The following is a 26,067-nucleotide window of genomic DNA, read 5'->3' as shown; positions in this document are numbered from 1 at the left end:
AGTGGTCCAGTTTCATTCTTCTGCATGTGACAGTCCAATTTTTCCAACACCATTTGTTGAAGAGACTGTCTTTTTTCCATTGGGCATTCTTTCCTACTTTGTCAAAGATTAGTTGACCATAGAGTGGAGGGTCCATTTCTGGCTCCTCTGTTCTGTTCCATTGATCTATGTGTCTGTTTTTGTGCCAGTGCCATACGGTCTTGATGATTACAGCTTTGTAATAGAGCTTGAAGTCAGGCAATGTGATGCCATCAGTTTTGGTTTTCTTTTTCAACATTTCTTTGACTATTCAGGGTCTTTTCTGGTTCCATACAAATTTTAGGATTGTTTGTTCCAATTCTGTGAAAAAAAGTTGATGGTATTTTGATAGGGATTGCATTGACTGTGTAGATTGCTTTAGTTAGCATAGACATTTAAACAATAATTGTTCTTCCAATCTGTTAGCATAGAACATCTTCCCAATTTTTTTCAAAGATTTTATTTATTTATTTGACAGAGATCACAAGTAGGCAGAGAGGCAGGCAGAGAGAGAGGAAGGGAGGCAGGCTCCCTGCTGGGCAGAGAAACCGATGCGGAGCTCGATCCCAGGACCCTGAGGTCATGACCTGTGCCCAAGGCAGAGGCTTTAACCCACTGAGCCACCCAGGCGCCCCCATCTTCCCAATTTTTATGTGTCTTCCTCAACTACTTTCATGAGTGTTCTATAGCTTTCTGAGTGCATAACCTTTGCCTCTTTGATTAGGTTTATTCCTAGGTATCTTCCAGTTTTGGGTGTAGTTGTAAATGGGATTGACTCCTTAATTTCTCTTTGTTCTGTTTCATTGTTAGTGTATAGAAACGTAACAGATTTCTGTGCACTGATTTTATATCCTGTCACTTTGCTGAATTCCTGTATGAGTTCTAGCAAATTTTGCGTGGAGTCTTTTGGGTTTTTCACATAGAGGATCATGTCATCTGTGAAGAATGAGAGTTTGACTTCTTCTTTGCTGATCTGAACGCCATTTCTTTTTGTTATCTGATTGCTGAAGGTAGGACTTCCAGTACTATGTTGAACAACAGTAGATAGCTGTCTTCTTGGCATAACTTCACATGGTGGAAGGGGCAAGGGAACTCTCAGACTCTCTTCAGTATGAGCATAAAGCCCATTCATAAGGGCTCCATCTCATAATGTAACAAACTACCAAAGGCCCACCTCTCAACACATCACACTGAGGATTTCAACATTTGAACTTTGGGGGGACACAGCCATTCAGTATATAGCAGCTATAAAGGCACACACGGGAACTTTCTGGGGTGACAGAAATGTTCTATATCTTTATTTTGTTGAAACCCAAATAAAGGGTTGAAATAACACAAGTGTATGCAATTGTCAAAAACCCATTGAACTATATATTTACGATAGGTACATTTTATTATATGTAAATTACATCTTATTAGAAGAAATACTGATTGGAGAATTTACAGAGTTGTCAGGAGGACTAGAGAACCAAGCTCAATGTTAAGCTTCCAGGACAACGTGCAAACCTACACAAGAGAACAAGCCTGTTGAAGCACCAAGGGCCATTGTTGGGACTCTAACTGTCCAGGTCACAGCTGTAACCTTTTTCGGGATTTTGCATCCCCTAAACCCAAATGTTTCTCCTGCCATCCTTTTTGGCAAAACGACTGCCCTTTGTTCAACATTCTTCCTCTCCTGACTCACTTGTAAATCAGCATCTCACATGGGTGAGCCTGTGCTCAACTTGGGGATGAGTCTTCTGGGTTCTACTGAATTAAGAATATGAGTATTTTAGGTACTGGGCAGGCGGCATTCATCAGGCTCAATTTCCCAAACATAGCACACATGTTTATTTATGGTGTCAAGTCAAACTTTGGACCTTAAGCAAAAGATCAAAAATTACTATCAACAATAATGGAACAATAATAATAATGGAGCAATAATGGAACAAACCAACATCCTGTGATTCCTGATATATGCTGAGAAGGACATAATATCATTTGTGGCTCTCCTGGCAAAAAAAAAAAAAAAAGCACAGCCTGAATAAAATCATTAGGAAATGCTAGATGAACCCAAACGTTCTATAAAACAACCGACCTACCTAGCTTTAAAAATGTCCAGGTCATGGGGCACCTGGGTGGCTCCGAGGGTTAAAGCCTCTGCTTTTGGCTCAGGTCATGATCCCAGGGTTCTGGGATCGAGCCCCACATCAGCCTCTCTGCTCAGTGGGGAGCCTGCTTCCCCCCTCTCTTCTCTGCCTGCCTCTCTGCCTTTGTGATCTGTTTGTCAAAGAAATCCATAAGATCTTAAAAAAAAATGTCCAGGTCATGAAAGACAGAGTACATGAAATACAATAGGAACTCTCGACAACTAACTACAATCCATGACCTTGGACTACATCCTAGATGGAGAGGAGGGTGGCTTTCGTGTCAACGGGAAGTTATATAACATAACTAGGACTACGGCCTGCTGATTAGATTAAAATATTGTATCAATGTTAAATTTCTTTTTTTAATTTTTTAAAAGATTTTATTTATCAGAGAGAGGGAGAGAGAGCAAGCGCAAGCAGGAGGAACAGCAGGCAGAGGGAGAAGCAAACTCCCTGTCAAGCAAGGAGTCCAATGTGGGACTCGATCTGAGGACTCTGGGATCATGCCCTGAGCCAAAGGCAGATGCTTAACTAACTGAGCTACCCCGGCGCCCCTCCATGTTATTTGGTTACAGTACTGTGGCTATGTAAAAAAATGTCTTACAAAATATACACAAAAATACTTAGACACAAAGGGACTAATGTCTGGCACTTAACTCTCAAATGATTCAGAAAATTAAACGTGTATATGTATCTATATGGAGAGACAGAGAAGTAGAAAATTTGATAAAGCAAATGTGGCAAAACGTAAACAATTGATAAATCTAGATAAGGTGTATATGACACTTCTTCTTTTTTAAAGTAAATTTTACACCCAACATGGGACTCAAACACATGACCCTAAGATCAAGAGTCTCAGACTCCACTGACTGACTGAGCCAGCCAGGTACGTTAAGACAGTTTTGGGGTTTTTTTTGACAGCTCCTTTCACTCTTCTGGCAACTTCTTTGTAAGTCTGAAATTCTATCAAATAAAAAGTTTCAAAAAAAAAAAAGTTCACCAGTCAGCCAGAAAACATGACATACATTTACTACAAACAGCAGCTTTCTTTCTTTCTTTCTTTTTTTTTTAAGATTTTATTTACTTACTGCAGGGCGAGCACGAAGAAGGGAGAGACAGAAGGGGAAGCACACTCCCAGCTAAGCAGGGAGCCCAACGTGCTGCAGAGGTCCAGGCAGAGCTCCTGGGGGACTCCATGCAGGGCTTAATCCCAGGACCCTGAGATCATGACCTGATCCCAGAGGCAGCTGCTTAACTAACTGAGCCACTCAAGTACCCCACAAATAGTAGCTTTCAAGGGGGTTGCTATAAAGCAGCAAATGCATGACTTTCTTAGAAAGTCTTGGTTCTGGGTCTCATTTGGGTACTGACACCTGGTATCATGGTGGGATAGAGCTCTTCCTCTCCGCCAGTTTAGTTAAAGATCCAGCATATGCTACTCAGAATTCTTACAACGGGTTAAAAGGCCCCTTAAGGATATTAAAAATGCTATAAAACAATTGTATTAAATCCTGTAAAATTTTCTAACAAAAGATGTCAAGCCCTAAAGACTAAAACCACTGAGTGGCTCGTATTTCCCAGAGCAGGCGCTTTCACATGTGCGGTTGCATCCTCAGCACAGCCATCTAAAGTTGGGTTTATTCCAGTTCACAGATTTGGAAACCGAGATCCAGAAAGTTACAGCAAATTGCTAATGATGCATACCTTGGAAGGAGAGAAACTAGAGTTCAGAACTTGACTTGATTCAAGTCCACTGATCACTGGGAAGTGATAGATTTTCCCACTCAAAGTAGTATTTCTCTTTCCTAGAATTTCCTTTGTCCCTTTCTATTCTGAGCATTTAATTAGGTGTCATTCAAGCTCTGCAAGGAAGACAATGGATAATACCGGAAAGTACCAACGGAAGTAGTGATTAATCTGCCAGATCTTTCCTCACCACTGCTAAACAGTCTACAAATCAATGTCAACAGAGAGCTAAACTCAAAAAGCTCCATTCATGACTAATCCTTTCAACTCCCTCACAAAACATCAGGCCACAGTGAGATTGCCAGGATGGCAAGACACTTACAGGAAAATCCACTCAATACTTTTGACTTATTAGGAGGAAACTCAAGAACGACATATGTATGATTGGTCATTGCCTAGCAGTAAAAGAGAAAGAATGAAAAGAAAGCTATTATTATGAAACAGGAAGAAAAAGGAACAAATTCAAAAGGAGGTCACCACCTAGGCACATAGTTGAGAAGCAACTAGACATTAATTGTCTTCAGTTCATCCTCTCTCTGCTGTATGATATTAGACAAGTTGCATAAGGCCTCTGAGATTCAGTTTACCTGTAAAATGGGGGCGGTAATATTGATTTCGGGGGCAATACTGAGGATTGCACAAACAGCATCTGCCACGTTTCATCGTTGTACACCTAGACAGCAGCTTCAAAGGACAATCAGCTCTAGTAACACAGAGAACAAGTTTTGTTTTTTTCAGTTCCTTCACCTATTAAATCATTTCCCAACAAAATACTATCCCAGTTGCTGAAAAAGACATTCCAAAGCATGTACCAAGGCATAAAATGTCAATGAAGCAAAACAATAAAAATGTAAATCAAGTTATTTTCTCATCAAAAATGGGATTACTAGGGGCGCCTGGGTGGCTCAGTGGGTTAAGACTCTGCCTTCAGCTCAGGTCATGATCTCAGGGTCCTGGGATCGAGCCCTACATCGGGATCTCTGCTCAGCAGGGAGCCTGCTTCCCCCTCTCTCTCTGCCTGCCTCTCTGCCTACTTGTGACACACTCTCTCTCTGTCAAATAAATAAAACCTTTTTTAAAAAATGGGATTACTAAATAAAACATTAAAGGGAATGAGAAGACTTGCCTGCATGGAAAGAAGTTTGAATGGACAAGTGAGTTTCACTCAAATGTTCCTTTTTCCGTCCCTGCTAATCATTGCTGTGTCTGAGCCACTAGGCCTGGCTCTGGCTTGGGCTGGCCAAGAACCACCCAAAGAGACATATGGGAAATCCTGAAGTCCAGGCTTCCCAACCTAAGAATTTCTTTTATTGGTTATGCAAAAAAAAAAAAAAAAAACTAAAACATGTGCTCTAATGGGCATACTAATCTTTAGGAATGAAGTTGTTTTCAAATGTGAATTGGCATCTCACATGGGTGAGCCCATGTTAAAATTTCAAAAAAGAGAACCACTCACATCACTGTAATAGATGTGGTTAGTACAAGTGATTTTCTATTAAGGAATGTCTTTTGAAAATCAATCTGAGGGGTTTGGAGGGGCGGGGTGTGGGGGGTTGGGAGAGCCTGGTGGTGGGTATTGAGGAGGGCACGGATTGCATGGAGCACTGGGTGTGGTGCATAAACAATGAATTCTGGAACACTGAAAAGAAATTAAAAAAACAAAAATTTTTTAAAAAAAGAATGTCTTTACATTTCAGTAATTAGTATAAAACTGAAACACACCAAATTTGGATATTTTATTTACATTTCCTTCTTCTTTCCCAGACTGAAGGAATAGCCTAATGTTTATACTACATGTACAAAAAGTGGGGTATAAAATTTCAATATTTTTTTCTGAAAATATTAGTTCCTTAACCACACATCATTTTTTTTTAATTTGTTCTTCTGGGAAACCATGGGTCTCAAACTTTTTATTTTTTAACCTCCTCCAAAAGTATCAAGATTTCATTCTTTTAAATGTCCAGCTTTATGACGCAGTTGCTGTCTGACAATATATGTATGTCTCTCCCTTTCTTTGTTTTTTTTTTTTAAGATTTTATTTATTTATTTGACAGAGAGAGATCACAAGTAGGCAGAGAGGCAGGCAGAGAAAGAGAGGGAGAAGCAGGCTCCCTACCTAGCAGAGAGCCAGATGCGGGGCTCGATCCCAGGACCCTGAGATCATGACCTGAGCCAAAGGCAGAGGCTTAACCCACTGAGCCACCAAGGCGCCCCGAGAAGCATCTCCTTCTAACGAGACTCTCCCTTCTGACCCTTAACAACCATTTCACAGACTGGCCTCTAGGAATGGCCCAGAAATGTGACCGTCAGGATGGTCACACTCTACTTGTTAGTATCTGGCTCAGTCTGAGCTCTCCTGATGGGTTCTTCTGCTAGTGATCACTCTGCATCTGGAACTGGTATTTAGTTAGAGCAAAAAAACTTAGTCTCTACCCTTGCCCTAAAAGTTGACATCTTATTCAGAAATAACAAACCTCATTCATTCCACCCCTAGTGTTCTTACCACCGAGCTCATTTTGCCACATACCATATTTCCCTTGCCCCAAGCAATGCTTGAAAACTCTCCTCCTAATTCTCCTAAATCACCACTTGTTATTTTAAATCCTGTTGTAGTAACACATTTAACTATTATCAGATGTTCAAAATAACTATATATAAATACGCCACAAAAGAAAATTGATTGGTAAATGGATAGGGTATGAATAAAACTTAGAAAAAATTCCCCATTAATGTGAATGGGCAAAAAGGATATTTTAACAGAGGTTGTTACCAAGACCTAATCTCTTCAACTAGACATGATAGGACAGTGACATAAGCCATTACATTAGTCCTCTCTTATCTGCACGGCGTACCTCCCAACACCCCCAGTGGATGCCTGAAATCAGGGAGAGTACTGAACCCTACACAGCATATTGGTTTTTTCCTATACATATATACCTATGATAAAGTTTAACTTACTAGACACAGCAAGAGATGAACAACAATTAATAAAACAAAGACAACAATACAGTTTTTTTTAAGAGATGTTATTTATTTATTTGACAGAGATCACAAGTAGACAGAGAGGCAGGCAGAGAGAGGGGAGGAAGCAGGCTCCCCGCTGAGCAGAGAGCCCGATGTGGGACTCGATCCCAGGACCCTGAGATCATGACCTGAGCCGAAGGCAGAGGCATAACCCACTGAGCCACCCAGGTGCCCCGGCAACAATACACTGTAATGAAAGTTAAGTGAATGGGGTCTCCTCTTGCACTGTAATCAGCCTCCTCGCGGTGATGTGATGAAGCATCTACATGAGGAGACGAGTGAGGCGACGGGCGCGGGCCCTGCGATACGGCCCCTGAGCTGCTGCACACACGGCAGGAGCGGGGCATCTGCTTCCAGACCGCAGCTGACTACGAGGAGCTCAAACTACAGAAAACGAAACCACAGATACCGGGGAAACTGTCTTATAACACAAAACTGCTATGTTCCTCGGTGAATTTTTTTTTAACTTTTTAAAGGCAATTTTCACAAGTAACACCAGAATGTGGAATTGAAAGACTATATATTGTAAGAGTTTCTGAACTTACTTAGGGAGAAACTGAAAATCTACAGTTAAAGATGCACTTTTCCATAGCTAGTTCCTCTGCCTTGGAGGTCAAAGACATCGCTGTTTCTTCCTTCTCCAGCAATCTTGTTTCTGGTGTCCAGAAACTGTGGGGTTTACATAGCTGTTATCTAGAGCTTATTTTATAATTTGCTTTCAAAATCAGAAACACGGCCCTGAAAATGTTTCATCCATTTACCTAACTGGACAGATGCAAATGTATTCTCACCAGAAAACAGCGTTGTTTTTTTTTTTAAGGAAAACCATTCATGAATTATGTCCTCTGCGTTAATAGCTTACAATATCTCAATTTTGTCACTAACTAGACCTAGATTATAATAGATTGAAATTTTGAAAAGTGAGGATTTAGAATTCCGTGTTTGATATTAAGTCACTTGACACATAAACAGAGAAGGCTACAGCCGAGCGACAACCCTGCATGAGCAAGTCTGACTGAAGCAGCTCATCCGGGTCCTACTGGAGAGATCTGTCAGGTTAGTGCATGCTTTATAGGAAGCCCCGGGGAAGAATGGGTACATTGTGAAGCTTCTGGCATACTTATAAATTAGCTAATGAAAGCTGGAGGCAAATGGGATTTTAGCCAGTTGATGACTGACCTATTTTTAATTTAGAATTGTAAGCAGGAGAAGGGGCTGTTTGTAATCAGCCCAAATCACAGTAGTCATTAAGATATGCCCTAGAAATAAATCAGTTTTGCAAGTCCCCAAACATCCCTACTCTTTAGTGTACTACATCTAATGTACCAAATACTCTTATTAGATGAAAAGATTTCACACAACTCCCCACCTCTAACCTGCTCCCAGAAACTGAAGATAATGACTGCATTGTTAAGCTCTGGCTCCAAGAAGCACTTCGCTGCCCCAACTAGAGAGTCTTATCGAAAATACAATTTCACTTCGGTGTTTTAAGAATGGAGATTACCAGAGTCCAAGAGAGCGGAGCAGTAGGAGACCTTACGTTTGTCTGGTGCCAGGAATTGGCCTAGATCGCTCTCAGATCACTCCGAACCCCCGTAAGCTCAACCATAGAGCTACGTGAAGAATAGCAGCAACTCTAAATAGAAAAGCCGTCACCTTCTTGAAGGTAGGACGTGCAGAGACGTGAATCTGAGGTGAAGTTTGGGAAGATAGACCATGGGGGGGCAGGGGGCCACGTCAGCCCCTCCCAGCAGTGAGCGCCAGCGGAGCACAAAATCCGAACTTGTAGAAGTCTGCTCGCTAAAAGACATCACTCCAGTGACTAAGCAGGGGTGAAACCCTCGCTGGGACAGTGGGGCCTCAGGACTCGGGGTCACAGAAGGATCGGGGGTGCCTGAGTGTGGCAGAATTCCCAGGTATTGCAGTAGGGAAGCCGGCTGCAGACACCGAGCCAGGAGTGGGCTCTCAGCTCGGGGCTGCCATAAACTGTGATCTGAGGCACAGTCGGGCCACCACTTTCAAGCAGGGTCCCCACAAGTGGCAAATCCAGGGAGACCCCCCCCCAACTTCCTCCCCTGGGAGGAGTGGTGTGGAGCGCAGCGCAGGAATCTGCTGGGTTTGGAGACTCCACACGGGCACGGCCAGAGATAAGAGACTCTCGGTCACAAGCCAGGTGAGCTCGGAGTGTGGCCAGAGACCAAGGAGCCAGGGGTGATTGCTTTTCTCTGAGGGCGCACTGAAGGAGGGGAGAGCTCTTGGGTCCTCCTGCCCAAGGCTGGGAGGCCGCCATTTTCATTCTTGTCCTCCAAGGCTGTACCGAACGCTTTCCCGGAACGAAAGCTGCCGGAAGCAAACCCAAGCAGATGACTGAGCCTGGCCCCTGGCAAGGGTGGTGCAATATCGCCCAGGGAAATACACTTGAGGGTCAACACAACAGGCCTATCCCCCAGATCATCATCAAGAACATCCAGCCAACACGAAGTTTACTGGTCAATGAGAACTGCAAAATTTCAGAGCTACAGGAATACAGCACATAGAATTCATGGCTTTCCCCCATGAGTCTTTAGTCTTTCACAGTTTTTTTTTTTTCCTTGCTTTTTCAACCAATTTATTATTTTATCAATTCTTGTTTAAAATCCTCTTTAATTTTCATCTTTGTAGTTACATTATATCCTTTCAATATATTTATCTTTGCATATGTAAGTTTTTCATTTTTTATGATTTTGAGATGTAGTTTCTTCTAACTGACCATAATACACTCAGGAGAGAGTATATTGCTCCATTCAGTTCACCTATTTGTTTATATCCCTTTTTTGTTTTTGTTTTGTTTTAATTTTCTTTTAATTTCCTATTTCACAGTTATATATATATTTTTAAGATTTTATTTATTTGACAGAGATCACAAGTAGGCAGAGAAGCGGGGGGGGGGGGGGGGGGGAGCTGGCTCCCCGTTGAGCAGAGAGCCGGATGTGGAGCTTGATCCCAGGACCCCGGGATCATGACCTGAGCCTAAGGCAGAAGCTTAACCCACTGAGCCACCCAGGTACCCCTTAGAGTTACATTCTATTGTTTCAGTGTATTTAACTTTATTTTTATACATATATATGTTTTTCTTTCTTTAAATTTTGGGAACTAGTTTTCTGAAAAACAGACCAAAATACACAGAATCCAGTGTACTGCTTTATTCTGCTCTCCTATCTGATTATATTCTTTTTTTTTTTTAAGTGTCTTTTTTTTTTTTTTTCCTGGTCTCTTCTGATTTCTTTAGTGCATATTTCTCTGGGGTTGTTGTTGCCATTTTAGTATTTTGTTCTCTCATTCGTCTATGCTTCTCAAGGCAGAATGAAAAAATGGGAAAACTCACCTCAAAAAAAGAGAACAAGAGGCAGTACTGACTGCCAAGAACCTAATCAGTATGGACAGAAGATGTAGGAACTAGGGTTCAAAATAATGATTATGAAGATATATAATGATGAAATAATGATTATGAAGATTATGAAGATACTAGGCAGGCTTGAAAAAATCATAGAAGACACTAGAGAATCCCTTTCTGGAGAAATAAAAGAACTAAAATCTAACCAAGTCAAAATCAAAAAGGCTATTAATGAGATGCAATAGAAAATGGAGGCTCTAACTGCTGGGATAAATGAGGCAGAAGAGAGAATTAGGGACACGGAAGTCCAAATGATAGAGAATAAATAACTGAGGAAGAGATAAACAACTCCTGGATCATGAGGGGAGAATTTGAGATATAAGTGATACTATTAAGCAAAACAATATTAGAATAATTGGGATCCCAGAAGAGGGAGCAGAAGGTATATTGGAGCAAATTAAAGTGGAGAACTTCCCTGATCTTGGGAAGGAAACAGGCATTCAAGTCCAGGAAGCACGGAAAACCCCCCTCAACATCAATAAAAATAGGTCAACACCCTGACATATAATAGTAAAACTTACAAATCTCAGAGAAAAGGAAAATACCTTGGGATATTGGGAGAAGAGGTTGGTGACCTAAAAGAGTAGAAACCTTAGACTGGCAGCAGACTTATCCATGGAGACCTGGCAAGCCAGAAAGGACTGACATGACATATTCAGGGTGCTAAATGAGAAAAATATGCAGCCAAGAACACCTTATCCAGCTAGGATGTCATTCAAAATAGAAGGAAAGAGAAACTTCGAGAACAGAAACTAAAAGAATTTGTGATCACCAAACCATCCCTGCAAGAAATATTAAAAGGGATCCTTTGAGTGAAGAGACCCCAAAAGTAACAGACCAGAAAGGAACAGAGAAAACATACAGAAACAGTGACTTTACAGGTAATACAATGGCACTAAATTCGTATCTTTCGATAGTTACTCAATGTAAATGGGATAAATGTCCCAGTCAAAAGACACAGGGTATCAGAATGGATAAAAAAGCAAGACCCATCAATATGCTGTCAGCAAGAGATTCATTTTTAGACCCATAACCTCCAGACTGAAAGTGAGGGGCTGGAAAACCATTTATCATGTTAATGAACATCAAAAGAAACCTGGGATGGCAATCTTTCTACCAGAAAATTTAGATTTTAAACCAAAGATAGTAATAAAAGATGAGGAAGGACACTATGTCATAAAGGGTCTCTCCAACAAGAAAATCTAACAATTGTAAATATTTATGCCCCTAACATGGGAACAGCCAATTATATAAACCAATTAATAACAAAATTAAATGCATCAACAATAATACAGTAATAGTATGGGACACTGACACCCCCCTCACTGAAATGGACAGATCATCTAAGCAAAAGATCAACAAGGAAATACAGGTTTTATTTTCTTTCTAAGATTTTATTTATTTGAGAGGGGGAGAGAGAGATCGCAATTAGGCAGAGAGGCAGGCACAGAGAGATGGGGAAGCAGGCTCCCTGCTGAGCAGAGAGCGTGATGTGGGGCTTGATCCCAGGACCCTGAGACCATGACCTGAGCCTAAGGCAGAGGCTTAACCCATTGAGCCACCCAGGCACCCTGGAAATAAAGGTTTTAAAGGACACACTGGTCCAAATGGACATCACAGATATATTCAGAACATTCCATCCTAAAGCAACAAAGTACACTTTCTTCTGAAGTGCACATGGAGCATTCCACAGAACAGATCACATACTAGGTCACAAATCAGGTCTCAACTGGTACCAAAAGGCTGGGATTATTCCTTACATTTTTTGGACCATAATGCTTTAAAACCGGAACTCAATCACAACAAGAAATTTGGAAAGAACTCAAATACATGGAGGCTAAAGGGTATCCTTCTAAAGAATGAATGTGTCAACCAAAGAATCTAAAAAGTTCATGGAAACAAATGAAAATGAAAACACAACTGTTCAAAATCTTTGGGAATACAACTAAAGTTATCCTAAGAGGAAAGTACATATCAATAAAACCCTTGTCAAGAAACCAGAAAGGTCTCAAAAACACAACCTAACCTTAAACCTAGAGGAGTGGAGAAAGAACATCAAATAAAGCCTAAACCCGCAGAAGAGAAATAATAAAGATTAGAGCCGAAATCAATGAAATAGAAACCAAAAGAACAGTACAGGGACATCTGGGTGGCTCAGTCGGTTAAGCCACTGCCTTCAGCTCGGGTCATGATCCCGGGATCCAGGGATCCAGTCCCACATCGGGCTCCTTGCTCGGCGGGGGGGTGGGGGGGGGGCTGCTTCTGTCTCCGCCTCTGCCTGCTTGTTCTCTCTCTCTCTGACAAATAAATAATAAATAAAAATATCTTTAAAAAAAAAAAAAAGGGGCGCCTGGGTGGCTCAGTGGTTGGGCTGCTGCCTTTGGCTCGGGTCATGATCTCAGGGTCCTGGGATCGAGCCCCGCATCGGGCTCCCTGCTCCGCAGGAAGCCTGCTTCCCTCTCTCTCTCTCTCTCTCTGCCTGCGCCTCTGCCTACTTGTGATCTCTGTCTGTCAAATAAATAAATAAAATCTTTAAAAAAAAAAAAAAAAAAAAGAACAGTACAACAGATCAAGAAAACTAGGAGCTTGTTCTTTTAAAGAATTAATAAGATTGAGAAACCTTTGGCCATACTTACCAAAAAGAAAAGAGAGTTGGGGCGCCTGGGTGGCTCAGTGGGTTAAAGCCTCTGCCTTCGGCTCAGGTCATGATCTCAGGGTCCTGGGATCGAGCCCCACATCGGGCTCTCTGCTCCGCAGGGAGCCTGCTTCCTCGTCTCTCTCTGCCTGCCTCTCTGCCTACCTGTGATCTCTGTCTGTCAAATAAATAAAATCTTAAAAAAGAAAAAAAGAAAGAAAAGAAAAGAGAAAGGACCCACACGAATAAAACCATAAATGAAAGAGGAGAGATCACAACCAACACTGAAGAAATACAATTATAAAAACATATGATGAGCAACTATATGCCAGCAAATTAGGCAACCTAGAAGAAATGGACGTGTTCCTAGAGACATATAAACGACCAAAACTCAAACAGGAAGACATAGAAAACCTGAACAGACACATAACCAGCAAGGACATTGAAGTAGTCATCAAAATCTCCTAAAAAACAAGAGCCCAGGGACAGATGGCTTCCCAGAGGAATTCTACCAAACATTTAAAGAATTGATACCTGTTCTTCTGAAGCGGTTTCAAAATGGAAATGGAGGGAAGACTTCCCAACTTATCCTGAAGCCAGCATGACCTTGATCCCTAAACCGGACAAAGACACCACCAAAAAGGAGAATTACAGACCAATATCCCTGATGAACATGGATGCAAAAATTCTCACCAAGATACTTGCCAATAGGATCTAATAGTACATTAAAAGGACTATTCACCACAACCAAGTGGGATTTATTCCTGGGTGGCAAGGGTGGTTCAACATCCAGAAATCAAATCAATGTGATATGCTACAGGGGCACCTGGGTGACTCAATTGTTAAGCATCTGCCTTCGGCTCAGGGTGTGATCCCATGGTTGTGGGATGGAGCCCCACATCGGGCTCCCTGCTCAGCGAGAAGCCTGCTTCTCCCTCTCCCACTCCCCCTGCTTGTGTTGCTGTGTCTCTCTCTGTCAAATAAATAAATAAAATCTTCTTTTAAAATGTGATACACTACATTTAAAAGAGAAAGGACAAGAACCATATGATCGTTCAATAGATGCAGAAAAAGCATTTGACCAAGTACAGCATCTTTTCTTGATTAAAACCCTGCACAGTGTAAGGATAGAGGGCACATACCTCAATATGATAAAAAGCCATCTATGAAAACTCCACAGTGAATATCATTCTCAATGGGAAAGAACTGAGAGCTTTTCCCCTAAGGTCAGGAACACAACAGGGATGTTCACTATCACCACTGTTGTTCAATATAGTATTAGAAGTCCTGGCCTCAGCAATCAGACAACAAAAAGAAATAAAGGGTATCTGAATCAGCGAAGAAGTAGTCAAACTCTCACTCTTCAGAGATGACATGACACTCTATGTACAAAACCCAAAACACTCCACCCCAAAATTGCTACAACTCATACAGGAATTCAGCAAAGTGGCAGGATATAAAATCAGTGCACAAAAATCTGTTGCATTTCTGTACGCTAACAATGAAACAGAAGAAAGAGAAATTAAGGAGTCAATACCATTTACAACTACATCCAAAACTGTAAGACACCTAGGAATAAACCTAACCAAAGAGGCCAAGGATCTATGCTCAGAAAACTATAGCACACTCATGTAAGAAATTGGGGAAGACACAAAAAATTGGGAAGATGTTCTATGCTAACAGATTGGAAGAACAATTTTTAAATGTCTATGCTAACTAAAGCAATCTACACAGTCAATGCAATCCCTATCAAAATAGCATCACCTTTTTTCACAGAACTGGAACAAACAATCCTAAAAATTTGTATGGGACCAGAAAAGACCCCAAATAGCCAAGGAAATGTTGAAAAAGAAAACCAAAGCTGGTGGCATCACAATGCCTGACTTCAAAGGCATTTTGTGTGACTGTATGACTTCACAAACAAAGCTGTAATCATCAAGACCATACGGCATTGGCACAAAAACAGACACACAGATCAATGGAACAGAACAGAGAAGCCAGAAATGGACCCTCCACTCTATGGTCAACTAATCTTCGACAAAGCAGGAAAAAATATCCAATGGAAAAAAGACATTCTCTTCAACAAATGCTGTTGGAAAAACTGGTCAGCCACATGTAGAAGAATGAAACTGGACAACTTTCTTACACCACACACAAAGATAGGCTCAAAATGGATGAAAGACCTAAATGTGAGACAGAAATCCATCAAAATCTGAGAGGAGAACCAAGCAGCAAAGCCTGTGACCTCGACCACAGCAGTGCCTTGCTAGACCTGTCTCCAAAGGCAAGGGAAACAAAGGGAAAAACAAACTGTTGGTACCTCCTCAAGATCAAAAGCTTTTACACAGAGAAGGAAACAGTTGACAAAACCAAAGGGCAACCAACAGAATGGGAGAAGATATTTGCAAATGACATAACAGATAAAGGTCTAGTACCCAAAAGCTATAAAGAACTCAAAACTCAAACCCAAAACCAAAAGAACAAATAATTCAGTCAAGAAATGGACAGAAGACATGAACAGACATTTCTCCAAAGAAGACACCCAAATGGCCAACAGAAAAAAATGCAAATCAAAACCACAATGAGATACCACCTCACACCAGTCAGAATGGCTAAAATTAACAACTCTGAAAATAACAGATGTTGGTGAGGATGCCAAGAAAGGGAAACCCCTTTATGCTGTTAGTGGGAAAGCAAGCTGGTGCAGCCCCCTTGGAAAATAGTACGGAGGTTCCTCAAAAAGTTGAAAATAAAGTTACCCTATGACCCAGCAATTGCACTACTAAGTATTTATCTCAAAGATACAAATGCAGTGGAAAAAAAAAAAAAGATACAAATGCAGTGTTCTGAAGGGGCACCTGCACCCCAATGTTTACAGCACCAATGTCCACAATAGCCAAACTGTGGAAAGAGCCCAGATGTCCACTGACAGATGAACAGATAAAGAACATGTGTGTCATACACACACACACACACACACACACACACACACACATAGAATAGAATATTATTCAGCCATCAAAAATGAAATCTTCCCATTTGCAATGATGTAGATGAACCTAGAGAGTATTATGCTAAGTGAAATAAGTTAATCTGAAAGACAATTATCATATGATCTCACTCATACGTGGAATTTAAGAAACAAAACAGAGGATCATAGGGGAAGAGAAAAAAAATAAAAGGAAATGAGAGAGGGAGACAAACCATAAGAAACTTCCATCATGGGAAACAAACAGAGCTGCTGGAGGGGGAGGTGGAGGGACGGGGCAGCAGGGTGATGGCCATTAAGGAAAGCATGTGAGGTAATGAGCTCTGGGTATTATATAAGACAATGAATCACAGAATTTTACCTCTGAAACCAGTAATGCATTATATATTAACTGAATTTAAATTTAAAAATACTAAAATATAAGTCATCAGTCTTAAAAAAACAAAACAAAACAAAAAAACGGAAATTACCTGATGGTGCATCTTTACGTACTGGTACTACTGAGAAATCACATGGGAAGTGATGCTAGTTTCCTAGACACCATCCTTTCTTTTCTTTGTCTTTTCTACATTAACTTCCACACTGTTCAGGGATTTGAGGCCCCAGCTCTGCACTATCTATCTGTGGAAATTCTGGACCAACATTTAATTTCTGTGGCCTTGGTTTGTTGTTGCGTTTTTGTTTTTAAATCTGTAAAACAAGAGGACAAGGGAGCCTCAACTAACCAATTGCTAAGATTCTGGCTCTGAATATTATCTTTTTCCTTCGAATTTGCTAATACCAGCACAACAGAGCCCTCTAAATTGTGCTAAAAGAGCTCTTACTTTAGATTCAGTTTCTAAAATAAAGCAAATCCAAGTGATTCAAAAGTGGTGATATGGATTCAATGTCCATGTTGCTCCCAAACAGAAAAATATGTTTCCCAGTCTAGAAAGTGCTATACAAGACTGCACAAGCCTGATAGCCCTACGTGTCCTAAAGATTCCAGACCAGCTGGTATGGGGCACACTCAAGTCTTAGAAAAAGAACAACTAAATAGCAATTTCCCCTATTCTTACCTGGTATCTACCTGAGATGCACCTAGAAATTCTGCAATGGCAGCAATCTTTGTAAGCAACCAAAACATTACAGACCTGTTAAAATTTACTTGATTTCTGGGGTGCCTGGGCACAGTCAAGTGTGTTCAACTATTGCTTTTGGATCAGGATGTGATCCTAGGGTTGTGGGATTGAGCCCCAGGTCAAGCTCTGCACTCAAGAGTCTGCTTGGGACTCATTCTCCCTTTCACTCTGCCCCTTCCTCCTGCTCTAAAATAAATGGATAAAATCTTAAAAAAAAAAAATAAAATTTAGGGGTACCTGGGTGGCTTGGTCAGTTAAGTGTCTGCCTTCAACTTGGGTCATGATCCTGGGTCTGGGGATCGAGCCCCATGTTAGGCTCCCTGCATGATGGGGAACCTGCTTCTTCCACTCCCACTCCCCCTGCTTGTTTTCTGTCAAATAAATAATAAACAAATATTTTTACATGATTTCCCTCAATCAAATCAACCCAAAATACAAGAGGGTTATTCTCCCCAAAGTCATGGGTAAAGATTCTCATATAGTATTAATCTCATAAAACAAGACTTTTAGGGGCACCTAAGTTGCTCAGTCGGTTAAGCAACTGCCTTCTGCTTAGGTCGTGATCCTGGGGTCCTGGGATCCAGCCCCTGTTCTGGCAGTGGCAGTCTGCTTCTCATTCTGCCTGTCACTCCGCATGCTTGTGCTGTCACATAAATAGATTAAAAAAAAAAAAAAAAAGACTTTTGAAATCCACCAAACTATTAAGATTCAACATGTCTGAAGTAGTCTGTCACATTTAAAAGATGAAACAAGGTAACTGACAACTCTGACCACAATCTGCTAAGAGGCAGAAAGTCAGGGCTATCCTCTTCCTCTTTTTGGCTCTATGTGGCTTTCATTATCCTCTGCAACCCTGGGAAAAGCAGATGGTTATGCCCCAAGCTCACTCTTCCCCCTAGGAACTTACCCTAAAAGTGAATGTTTTTTATATCACCAGATTTATCTCCCCTTAAGGAAACAATAGCTACAATTACTACTTCTTGTTTTGGAGTCTTCTACGTCATCTCCTGATGATACATCAGAGGGACTCCTAGAGCATTTATTTTTTAAAGATTTTGTCAGAGAGAGCACAAGCAGGGGGAGGCAGGCAGGGGGAGAAGCAGGCTCCCCACAAGTCCGATTTGGGGCTCAATCCCAGGACTCTGGGATCATGACCCGAGTTGAAGATAGTTAACCAACTGAGCCACCCAGCACCCCCACCCCAGAAGCTTTTAAAACTGTGACCCTCCCATTCCAATCAAATCAGTTTCCAAAGGCAGAACCCAACAATCTGTAGTTTTAAACTCTTCCTTTTTGATGTAAAGAGAGGTTTGGAAAACATTCTTCCAGCCCACTGTCTTGCAACTCTCCTACTCTTTCACAAACTGGTAAGCAAGGTCTCTGAATCACAGAACTGTTTTATGTATCAAAAACTTAGTTATTAATGGATCAGGACAAAGAGGTTGCGGTAAATGGTAACCTGCAGGAAATGGTCTCAAGGTCAACATTTTCAATCAGAGACTTAAATGAGCCATGTGATTGGAAGGCATAAAGAAATAGGTAACATACAAGAAACAGGAAGTACCACTAAAAGATTAAAAATTAAGAGTGTAGGGGCACCTGGGTGGCTCAGTGGGTTAAAGCTTCTGCCTTTGGCTCAGGTCATAAACCCAAGGTCCTGGGATTGAGCCCCATGTCGGGCTCTCTGCTTAGTGGGGAGCCTGCTTCCCCCTCTCTCTGCCTGCCTCTCTGCCTACTTGTGATCTCTGTCAAATGAATAATTAAAATCTTAAAAAAAAAAAAAAATTGAGTGTAGCATGGAGAATTGAGATTCGCAATGAATTTGAGAATTGCTGTGGTAGGCTGAATAAAGGCCCCCTAAAACATCCATTTCATAATCCCAGAACCTGTGACTGCACTTAGATAAAAGGGATCTTGCAAATGTGATGAAGGATTCTAAAATGGGAAATTACTTGGATTACCCAGGTAGGCCCAATGACATAATCACAAACCCCGAGAAGGAAGCAGAGATCACTATACCGTATCAGGAAATGTGATGGTTAAGGGAGAGACTAGACTGATGTGGCCACAAGTGATGAATGCCTTCCAGCAACTCGCAGCAGCTGAAAGAGGCAAGGAATGGATTGTCCCCTGGGCTTCTAAAAAGAACCAGGAAACTAATTTTAGCCTAGTAAAACGGATTTCAAGCTTCTGATCTCAAGACTGTAAGAAGGAATTTATATTAAGTCACTAAACTACTATAGCAGATTTCAAAAATTAATACAATGACTAATGGTTATCTCAAGAATCAGAATCCAAGATCTGTGTTTTATAAAATTTTTTAAAAAACCCAGAAGCACCAAATATTCTGGGCACCTGTGTGGCTCAGTTAAGTGTCTGTCTTCAGCTCTGGTCATGATCCCAGGGTCCTGGTATAGAGTCCTTTATTGGTGGGGGGGTTGGCGGGGGGCGGGGGAGTTCCTGCTCATCAAAGAGCCTGCTTGTCCCTCTCCCTCTGCCCTTTCCTCCAGCTCACTAAAAATAAATAAATAAATAATAAATAATAAAAAAATTTAACCCATTTAAAAACCCAGAAGCACCAAGTATTTTTTAAAGTGGTTTCAATATTACCAAAATCAAGGAAATCATAATTTTTCTCTATATACACCTAGTTTTAAAGACACAGTGAGAGGGGCACACGGGTGGCTCAGTCAGCTAAGCATCCAACTCTTGTGTTTTGGCTCAGGCTCATGAGATTAAGCCCCAGGTTGGGCTTAGCACAGAGTCTACTTGGGATTCTTTAAAAAAAAAAAAAAGAATTTTTTTAAAAATTCATTTGAGAGAGAGACAGAGACAGGGCACAAGACCTGAGCAGAAGGCTTCTCCTTGCCCCTCTGCTTCCTCCCTCCCCACTTTTCACCTACATGCATGCTCCCAAAAAAGAAATATTTTAAAAAACCCACAAAAACACCATGACATTTTTTGGGGCAGTTAAGTACAAATTTCCCACAAACATCAGAAGAGTTCTATTAAATTACCCGAATCGGATAAAATGGGTATCTCATTTCTAATGACCATATCCGCCATTTCCTTATCTCAGGAGTTTTGTTGTTCCTTTGACCCCCCTCGGTCTATCTCTGAGGGAGACAGAGGAAAAATACAAGGACACAATTTTATTGTTCCTATGTGATTCAACCTATTACTTTAAAAACAACGTATAAGGCATTTTTTTTCTTTTTAAAAGATTTTATTTATTTCACAGAGAGAGAGAGAGATCACAAGTAGGCACAGAGGCAGGCAGACAGAGAGGGGAAGCAGGCTCTTCCTGAGCAGAGAGCCTGATGTGGGGCTTGATCCCAGGACCCTGAGATGATGACCTGAGCCAAAGGCAGAGGTTTAACCCACTGAGCCACCCAGGCACCCCAGGGCATTTTTAAAAATAACATTTCCTGGGGTGCCTGGGTGGCTCAGTCATTAAGCATCTGCCTTCAGCTCAGGTCATGGTCCCTGGTCCTGGGATCGAGCCCAGCACCGGGCTTCCCGCTGTGCAGGAAGCCTGCTTCTCCCTCTCCTATTCCCCTGCGGTGTTCCTTCTCTCCGTGTCTTTTATCAAAAAAATAAATAAAATCTTTTTAAAAAATTAAAAAATAAAAATAAAAAAAATTAAAAATTAAAAAATAACATTTCCTTCTAGGCACTGACACTAAGGAAAATCAAAAATATTAAAATCAACAAATATAGATATGTAGAACATTTTCACATAAAGCATATTGTATAAGAATATCCCTTTGACAGCGTTGCAAGCAGGAGTGAAAATCCTACAAATCCATTAACTATAACTTTTAAGTTATAGTTATAAGAATTTCTAGCTTTGTACAAGATATAGATGGCCCTCATGAGATCCACCCAAAATAAAGTAGTAAATACACTACTAATGGAATTTTGAGATTTTATTTTTAACTCGTCTCTACACCAAATGTGGGGCTTGAACTTACAACCCTAAGATCAAGAACTGCATGCTCTACCGACTGAGCCAGCCCAGGCACCCTCACTGTTTACAGAATGATAAATTGCTTTTACCAAGGTTTATAGCAGCAATACAGAATAGGATAAAATGCTAACTTCATTTTAATAAATGAATAGCTAATTTTGAATGTTGATGCTATAATTAATCCTAGAATCAATATCAGACATTTAATTGACATGCTTCCTTCATGAATATAAATTCAAAGTATCAATTGTATTTATCCTTTGGAAATTTAGGTTATTATCAAAATTTAGTAGTCTGCTTAATTACATTAGGTACTCATATCTGATATACAGCTTTTAATACTATAAAAATAAATGTAAATAAAAACAAATGTAAAACAAACAAGTGAAGCAGTGTAATTAATTACCAGACAATATAAAATAAAATACCCAGGTATCCCCAAATATTAAGAGTGAGACTCCTAGTTAAAATTTTTGGAGAAGTAATCTAACCCTCTAATAGATTCACTTTGTAGTTATCTGACTTTACTATGTACACTACACTAAAAATATGTTTTTCAGAAACCACATTTGGATCTTTAGACCATCTCAAATATGCTGCTGAATGTGTTGTACAATACATCTGCAGTGGCTGCTTAGTTGACAATTAGCTGCATTCAAGAAATGAATATCATCTACTTTTACTAAAACATTTACGCAGCATGGAAAAACACCCAGAAACCTTTTAACCACATTCAAGTATTCAAAAAATAATATAAAGGGGTGCCTGGGTGGCTCAGTCAGTTAAGCCGCTGCCTTGAACATCTGCCTTCAGTTCAGGTCATCATCTCAGGGTCTTGGGATCCAGCCCACATCTGGCTTCCCTGCTCAGCGGTGAGTCAACTTCTCCCTCTCTGCCCCTCCTCCCTGCTTCTGCTCTCATTCTCTCAAATAAATAAAATCTTAAAAAAAAAACAAACAAGGTATATAAATAAAATGTAGAATTTAACTGTGCAAAGAAAAGTATAGGAAACCTTCAAGCAAAAAGTTATCACATAGACCCAGGGAAAAAACAATTTAGCTCTATTACAATGAATTCCACATCAGTTAGTAAATACGTTTAAAACCATAACATGGGGGGCGCCTGGGTGGCTCAGGGGATTAAAGTATCTGCCTTCGGTTCAGGTCACGATCCCAGGGTCCTGGAATGGAGCCCCGCATCCGGCTCTCTGCTCAGTGGGAAGCCTGCTTCCCCCTCTCTCTCTGCCTGCTGCTCTGCCTACTTCTGATCTGTCAAATAAATTAAAAAAATCTTAAAACAAACAAACAAAAAACCATAACATGGTCCTTGCTAACAATGTAATCATGGATTTCTAATTTGATTCTGATATTAAAAAGCATGAACTCATTAGGAATTTAACTGATAAACTGTTTGAGAAACCCAAATTTACAGAGAAAATCAGAAATATAGACACACAAAAGAATGATACTTAGAGAAACATAAATTATTAAAAGTTAGTTTTCCAGAATGATAGAGGAAACAATGAGCTGACTATAGAATCAAAATAATTTAGGGGAAAAAGGCTTTAACTTTCAGATCTATGTTGGATAATCAAAAGTGCAATCTAACTTCCTTATTGCCCAAAATGGAGTTCTCTATACCCCTCTTCTTAGATTTATTGTATAATTCCTTTGCTAGGCTAATTTTTTAAAATCCCACTTAGGTACCATACATGTGTATTTTCAAAATTCTGTACACAGTATTAAAGAAAAATAGTAACTTTCATTTAGGTCTTACCTAGTACAGTGAGTGAATTTCATAGTACAACGAATATGAATGAGATGTCAGTATGAATACAAAAGCAAGCCTACAAACTGATGTTTCTTTTTGTGTTTGTTTTTCTTTTCATGGTCAGTTCCAAACACAGTATAGGGAAAATGGAATGAGTAAGAAAAAAACATCATATTTTATTTCCCCCATTAACACCAAGTCATATTATTCAGAATGTATTTCAAAATACTTAGCCAGATCACCAATCCCATCCACTGCCTTAGTTCAAATGTTCACTAAGAAAATAAGCAAACAACAGAAATCCATTATCAAACTCCATCTATAGAGAACAGCTACATTGCTATATATAATTTATTAACTTAGTAATTTAGTCTCCCAATATTTACCAAGTTTGTGTAAAAATTTCTATTCCCATTGGTTTATAGTGACATTAATATAAATGCATAATTTCAAAGTCAACATTCCTTTCACTATGAACATAAAACTTAGAAAGATACTTGTGGGTTACAGTAAAGTAATGACTGGTTGCTTGGCTAGCACTGTTCAAGGCCAAATACGCTGGAAGGCTTAGAATGGCATAAATATATATACACACACTCTCAATACACTACTACTTCCCACATTTCTGCTATACATCCTTGTTGTATAATATGGCATAAATTATTTCCTCAAACTTGAAAAAAAATCCAGATGAATACATTTTCATCTTCACTTCAAAATAACCCTTTTAAATGAAAAAGAAGTTCCCATTTGTTAACTCTGTTCAAGAGATGGATTTAAATATTTTCTGCACTACATGTATATTTTTTTTACCCTATCTTAGTGCCTCATTACAACCAGTTTAACAATAAGACCTCCAGTTGTTGAAAATTGCATTCAGTAGATTAAAAGGTTGTAAAATCTGCAGTTGAATCTTTAAGACATGAATCATAACAAAAATGTATGACCATCAACACCTTGGAAGCTGTGAATTATTGCCAAAAAAAACTCACAAGTGCATAGAATTAAAACATAAAACTTTGTGGGGAAGGGATGTAAAATAAATACTACAATATTTTCAATTCTATTTAAATGTTACTTAGATGCTTAGACAGAAGGATTAATACTACCAACAGGAAGAATCAAACTATTTTAAAGACTGCTTTCCAAGTAATTAGGACAATTTCGCAAAACAAAGATAAGCAAGAGCCTATGCCAATACATTTTTCCTGTAGTGTAATTGCTAATATGAGGTATAATCTGTAAGCAATTAATACAAATATAAATAGGTATAAGCCACACTAACTCACAGTCTGGTGAAAAGCTTCTCAGCTACTGTAGTTTGGATAGGGAGTTAAAAGAAATGAGAACGGAAGGACAGGGCAGGTTTCCAGTGGGTACGTCATTTACATGCCTTATCATTATCATCATCTTGTATTTAACAGTCTACTGTTGCAAAAAGGTAAATCCTTTCCAAGTATGCTGGTCTAGAATATACTTTAGTAGCACAGTAAGATTATTTAAGTATTACTAATACTTCATTTGCATTTATATTTGGATTATACACATAATCATATGTGTATCAAAAACTATAAACAACTTTAAAACATTTTCATCTCATTTCTGAAAAGTTAACAGTTAAGACTGAACTATGTACTATAGAATTTTCTAGAATATCTAAACTAGGGGTAAAACCAAAAGAAAACTTGACTATTTCTTTAGTAAATGGCTTGTGCGAAACCTCAAGCTCACTCATCTTTTTATAGATGGGTTTATTTGATGAGGATTGTGATCCAATGATTGTTTAGCAGCAATTTTACCAAACTGTAAATTCTTTTATTAACAGGCATTATAAACAGATAATACTAATCTTATTTAAAAACCATGGGTGCCACACTGGTGAATATACAGCTCATGAATAACTTAAAAAGTATTTCCCATTTTAAAAGGCAACACTCAGCATACAAAAACCTATACTAAACAAAGAAGCTATAATATGGATACATGATTGATGTGTCTAAAATGATATATATACAGTACATAATTATTGTTAATTATGTGATCAGTACATTTTTTTTCTATATGATTCCCTTCATGCTTCACTTTCCCCAGAAACTGAATTCTGAACTTCCTCTTCTAAAATTGGTACAATCAGGTTATCCTTGGACATCAAATTATATTTCATCACAAATTTAGTAAACCGGTGACACAAAAATGTTTCGTTCTGTAGAGAGAAAGGAAAAAAAGTAATTTTAGCTTACTATTCAGAACCAAAAAAACTAGACATAACATCAACATATACCATTATCATTCTGCTAAAAATGCATCATGATAATTAGTGAAATACACTTACTTCATATTCATCAAATATCTGCCGATGGTGAAAATAAGCATGTGAAAATATTCTGTAAATCCTACGGCATACTGATCCTAGTTTTGCTACAGATGATTCCTTTATGCTAACCCTAGAAACAGGAAAGAGATCAAAGTCATAGAGCTGGACAGATCTTATGAAAAAATAGTCTAATCTTCTCAATTCACAAGTGTGGAAACTTAGACCTAGGAGAAAAAAGTGACCAGTGCAAGGTCACAGTGCTAGTAGGTGGCAAGACTAGGACTAGGACCCCTGTTCTTTACTCCTAAGCCAGTGCTGTATCTACCTAACCACAGCACCCAAGAAATTCAGTATTATAACTTTTGAAACTTTAAAGTTCAATGCAATTAAATCCCTGACAAATCAAAATTTACTAAAACAACACTTTGTCCACTAAAGATGATTAAAACCACTGAAGGGAATTGTTTTATTCTATACAACTTGACTTTTTAATAAAAAATGCCTACAAATTTTGGTATTAAAAAAATGTAAAGGGGCACCTGAGTGGATCACTCGTTAGGCATCTGCGTTTGATTCAGGTCATGATCCCAGGGTCCTGGGATCGAGCCCCGCATTGGGCTCCCTGCTCATGGGGCTCCCTGCTCGTGGAGCTCCCTGCTCCCTCTTCTCCCTCTCCCACTCCCCCTGCTTGTGTTCCTGCTCTCGCTATCAAATAAATAAAACCTTAAAAAAAAAAAAAGTAAAAAAAAAAATTTAGGGGCACCTGGTTCAGTCATCGGAGTGGGTGACTCCTGATCTCGGGGCTGAGTTTAAGCCCCATGTCAGGTGTAGAGATTACTCAAAAATATAAAATTTTTAAAAATGGAGCACCTGGGTGGATCAGTGGGTTAAATTAAGCCTCTGCCTTCGCCTCAGGTC

The 26,067-nt window shown here is 39.7% G+C and overlaps 1 protein-coding gene and 1 long non-coding RNA gene across 6 annotated transcripts in view; both read right to left on the bottom strand.

The window, feature by feature from the left end:
* Positions 1–993: 993 nt before the first annotated feature.
* Positions 994–17,373, bottom strand: LOC116597013. 4 transcript variants are annotated; one of them, XR_004288429.1, is made up of 5 exons: positions 17,333–17,373; positions 16,445–16,664; positions 13,520–13,599; positions 3,852–4,596; positions 994–2,009 (listed from the first exon to the last, which is right to left on the bottom strand). It is a non-coding gene; the product is annotated as an uncharacterized LOC116597013 (long non-coding RNA). The 4 variants fall into 4 exon arrangements; XR_004288430.1 differs by lacking the exon at positions 994–2,009 and adding an exon at positions 2,239–2,277; XR_004288427.1 differs by lacking the exon at positions 994–2,009 and having other exon boundaries at positions 3,000–4,596.
* A 5,565-nt stretch (positions 17,374–22,938) lies between these two features.
* The window catches only part of HSPE1 (heat shock protein family E (Hsp10) member 1), a 43,942-nt gene continuing 40,813 nt past the window's right edge, over positions 22,939–26,067 (bottom strand). For both annotated transcript variants that reach the window (XM_032354303.1, XM_032354301.1), the window contains 2 exons: positions 25,168–25,279; positions 22,939–25,038 (listed from right to left, as the gene is read on the bottom strand). In XM_032354303.1, the coding sequence (XP_032210194.1) occupies positions 24,907–25,038; positions 25,168–25,279 (244 nt within the window). In that variant the 3' untranslated portion in view covers positions 22,939–24,906. The remainder of the gene's footprint in view (positions 25,039–25,167; positions 25,280–26,067) is intronic.

This window comes from Mustela erminea, chromosome 8, assembly GCF_009829155.1.
Source record: "Mustela erminea isolate mMusErm1 chromosome 8, mMusErm1.Pri, whole genome shotgun sequence".
NCBI classification, from domain to species: domain Eukaryota; kingdom Metazoa; phylum Chordata; class Mammalia; order Carnivora; family Mustelidae; genus Mustela; species Mustela erminea.
This window is presented reverse-complemented; position numbering and strand designations above follow the sequence as displayed.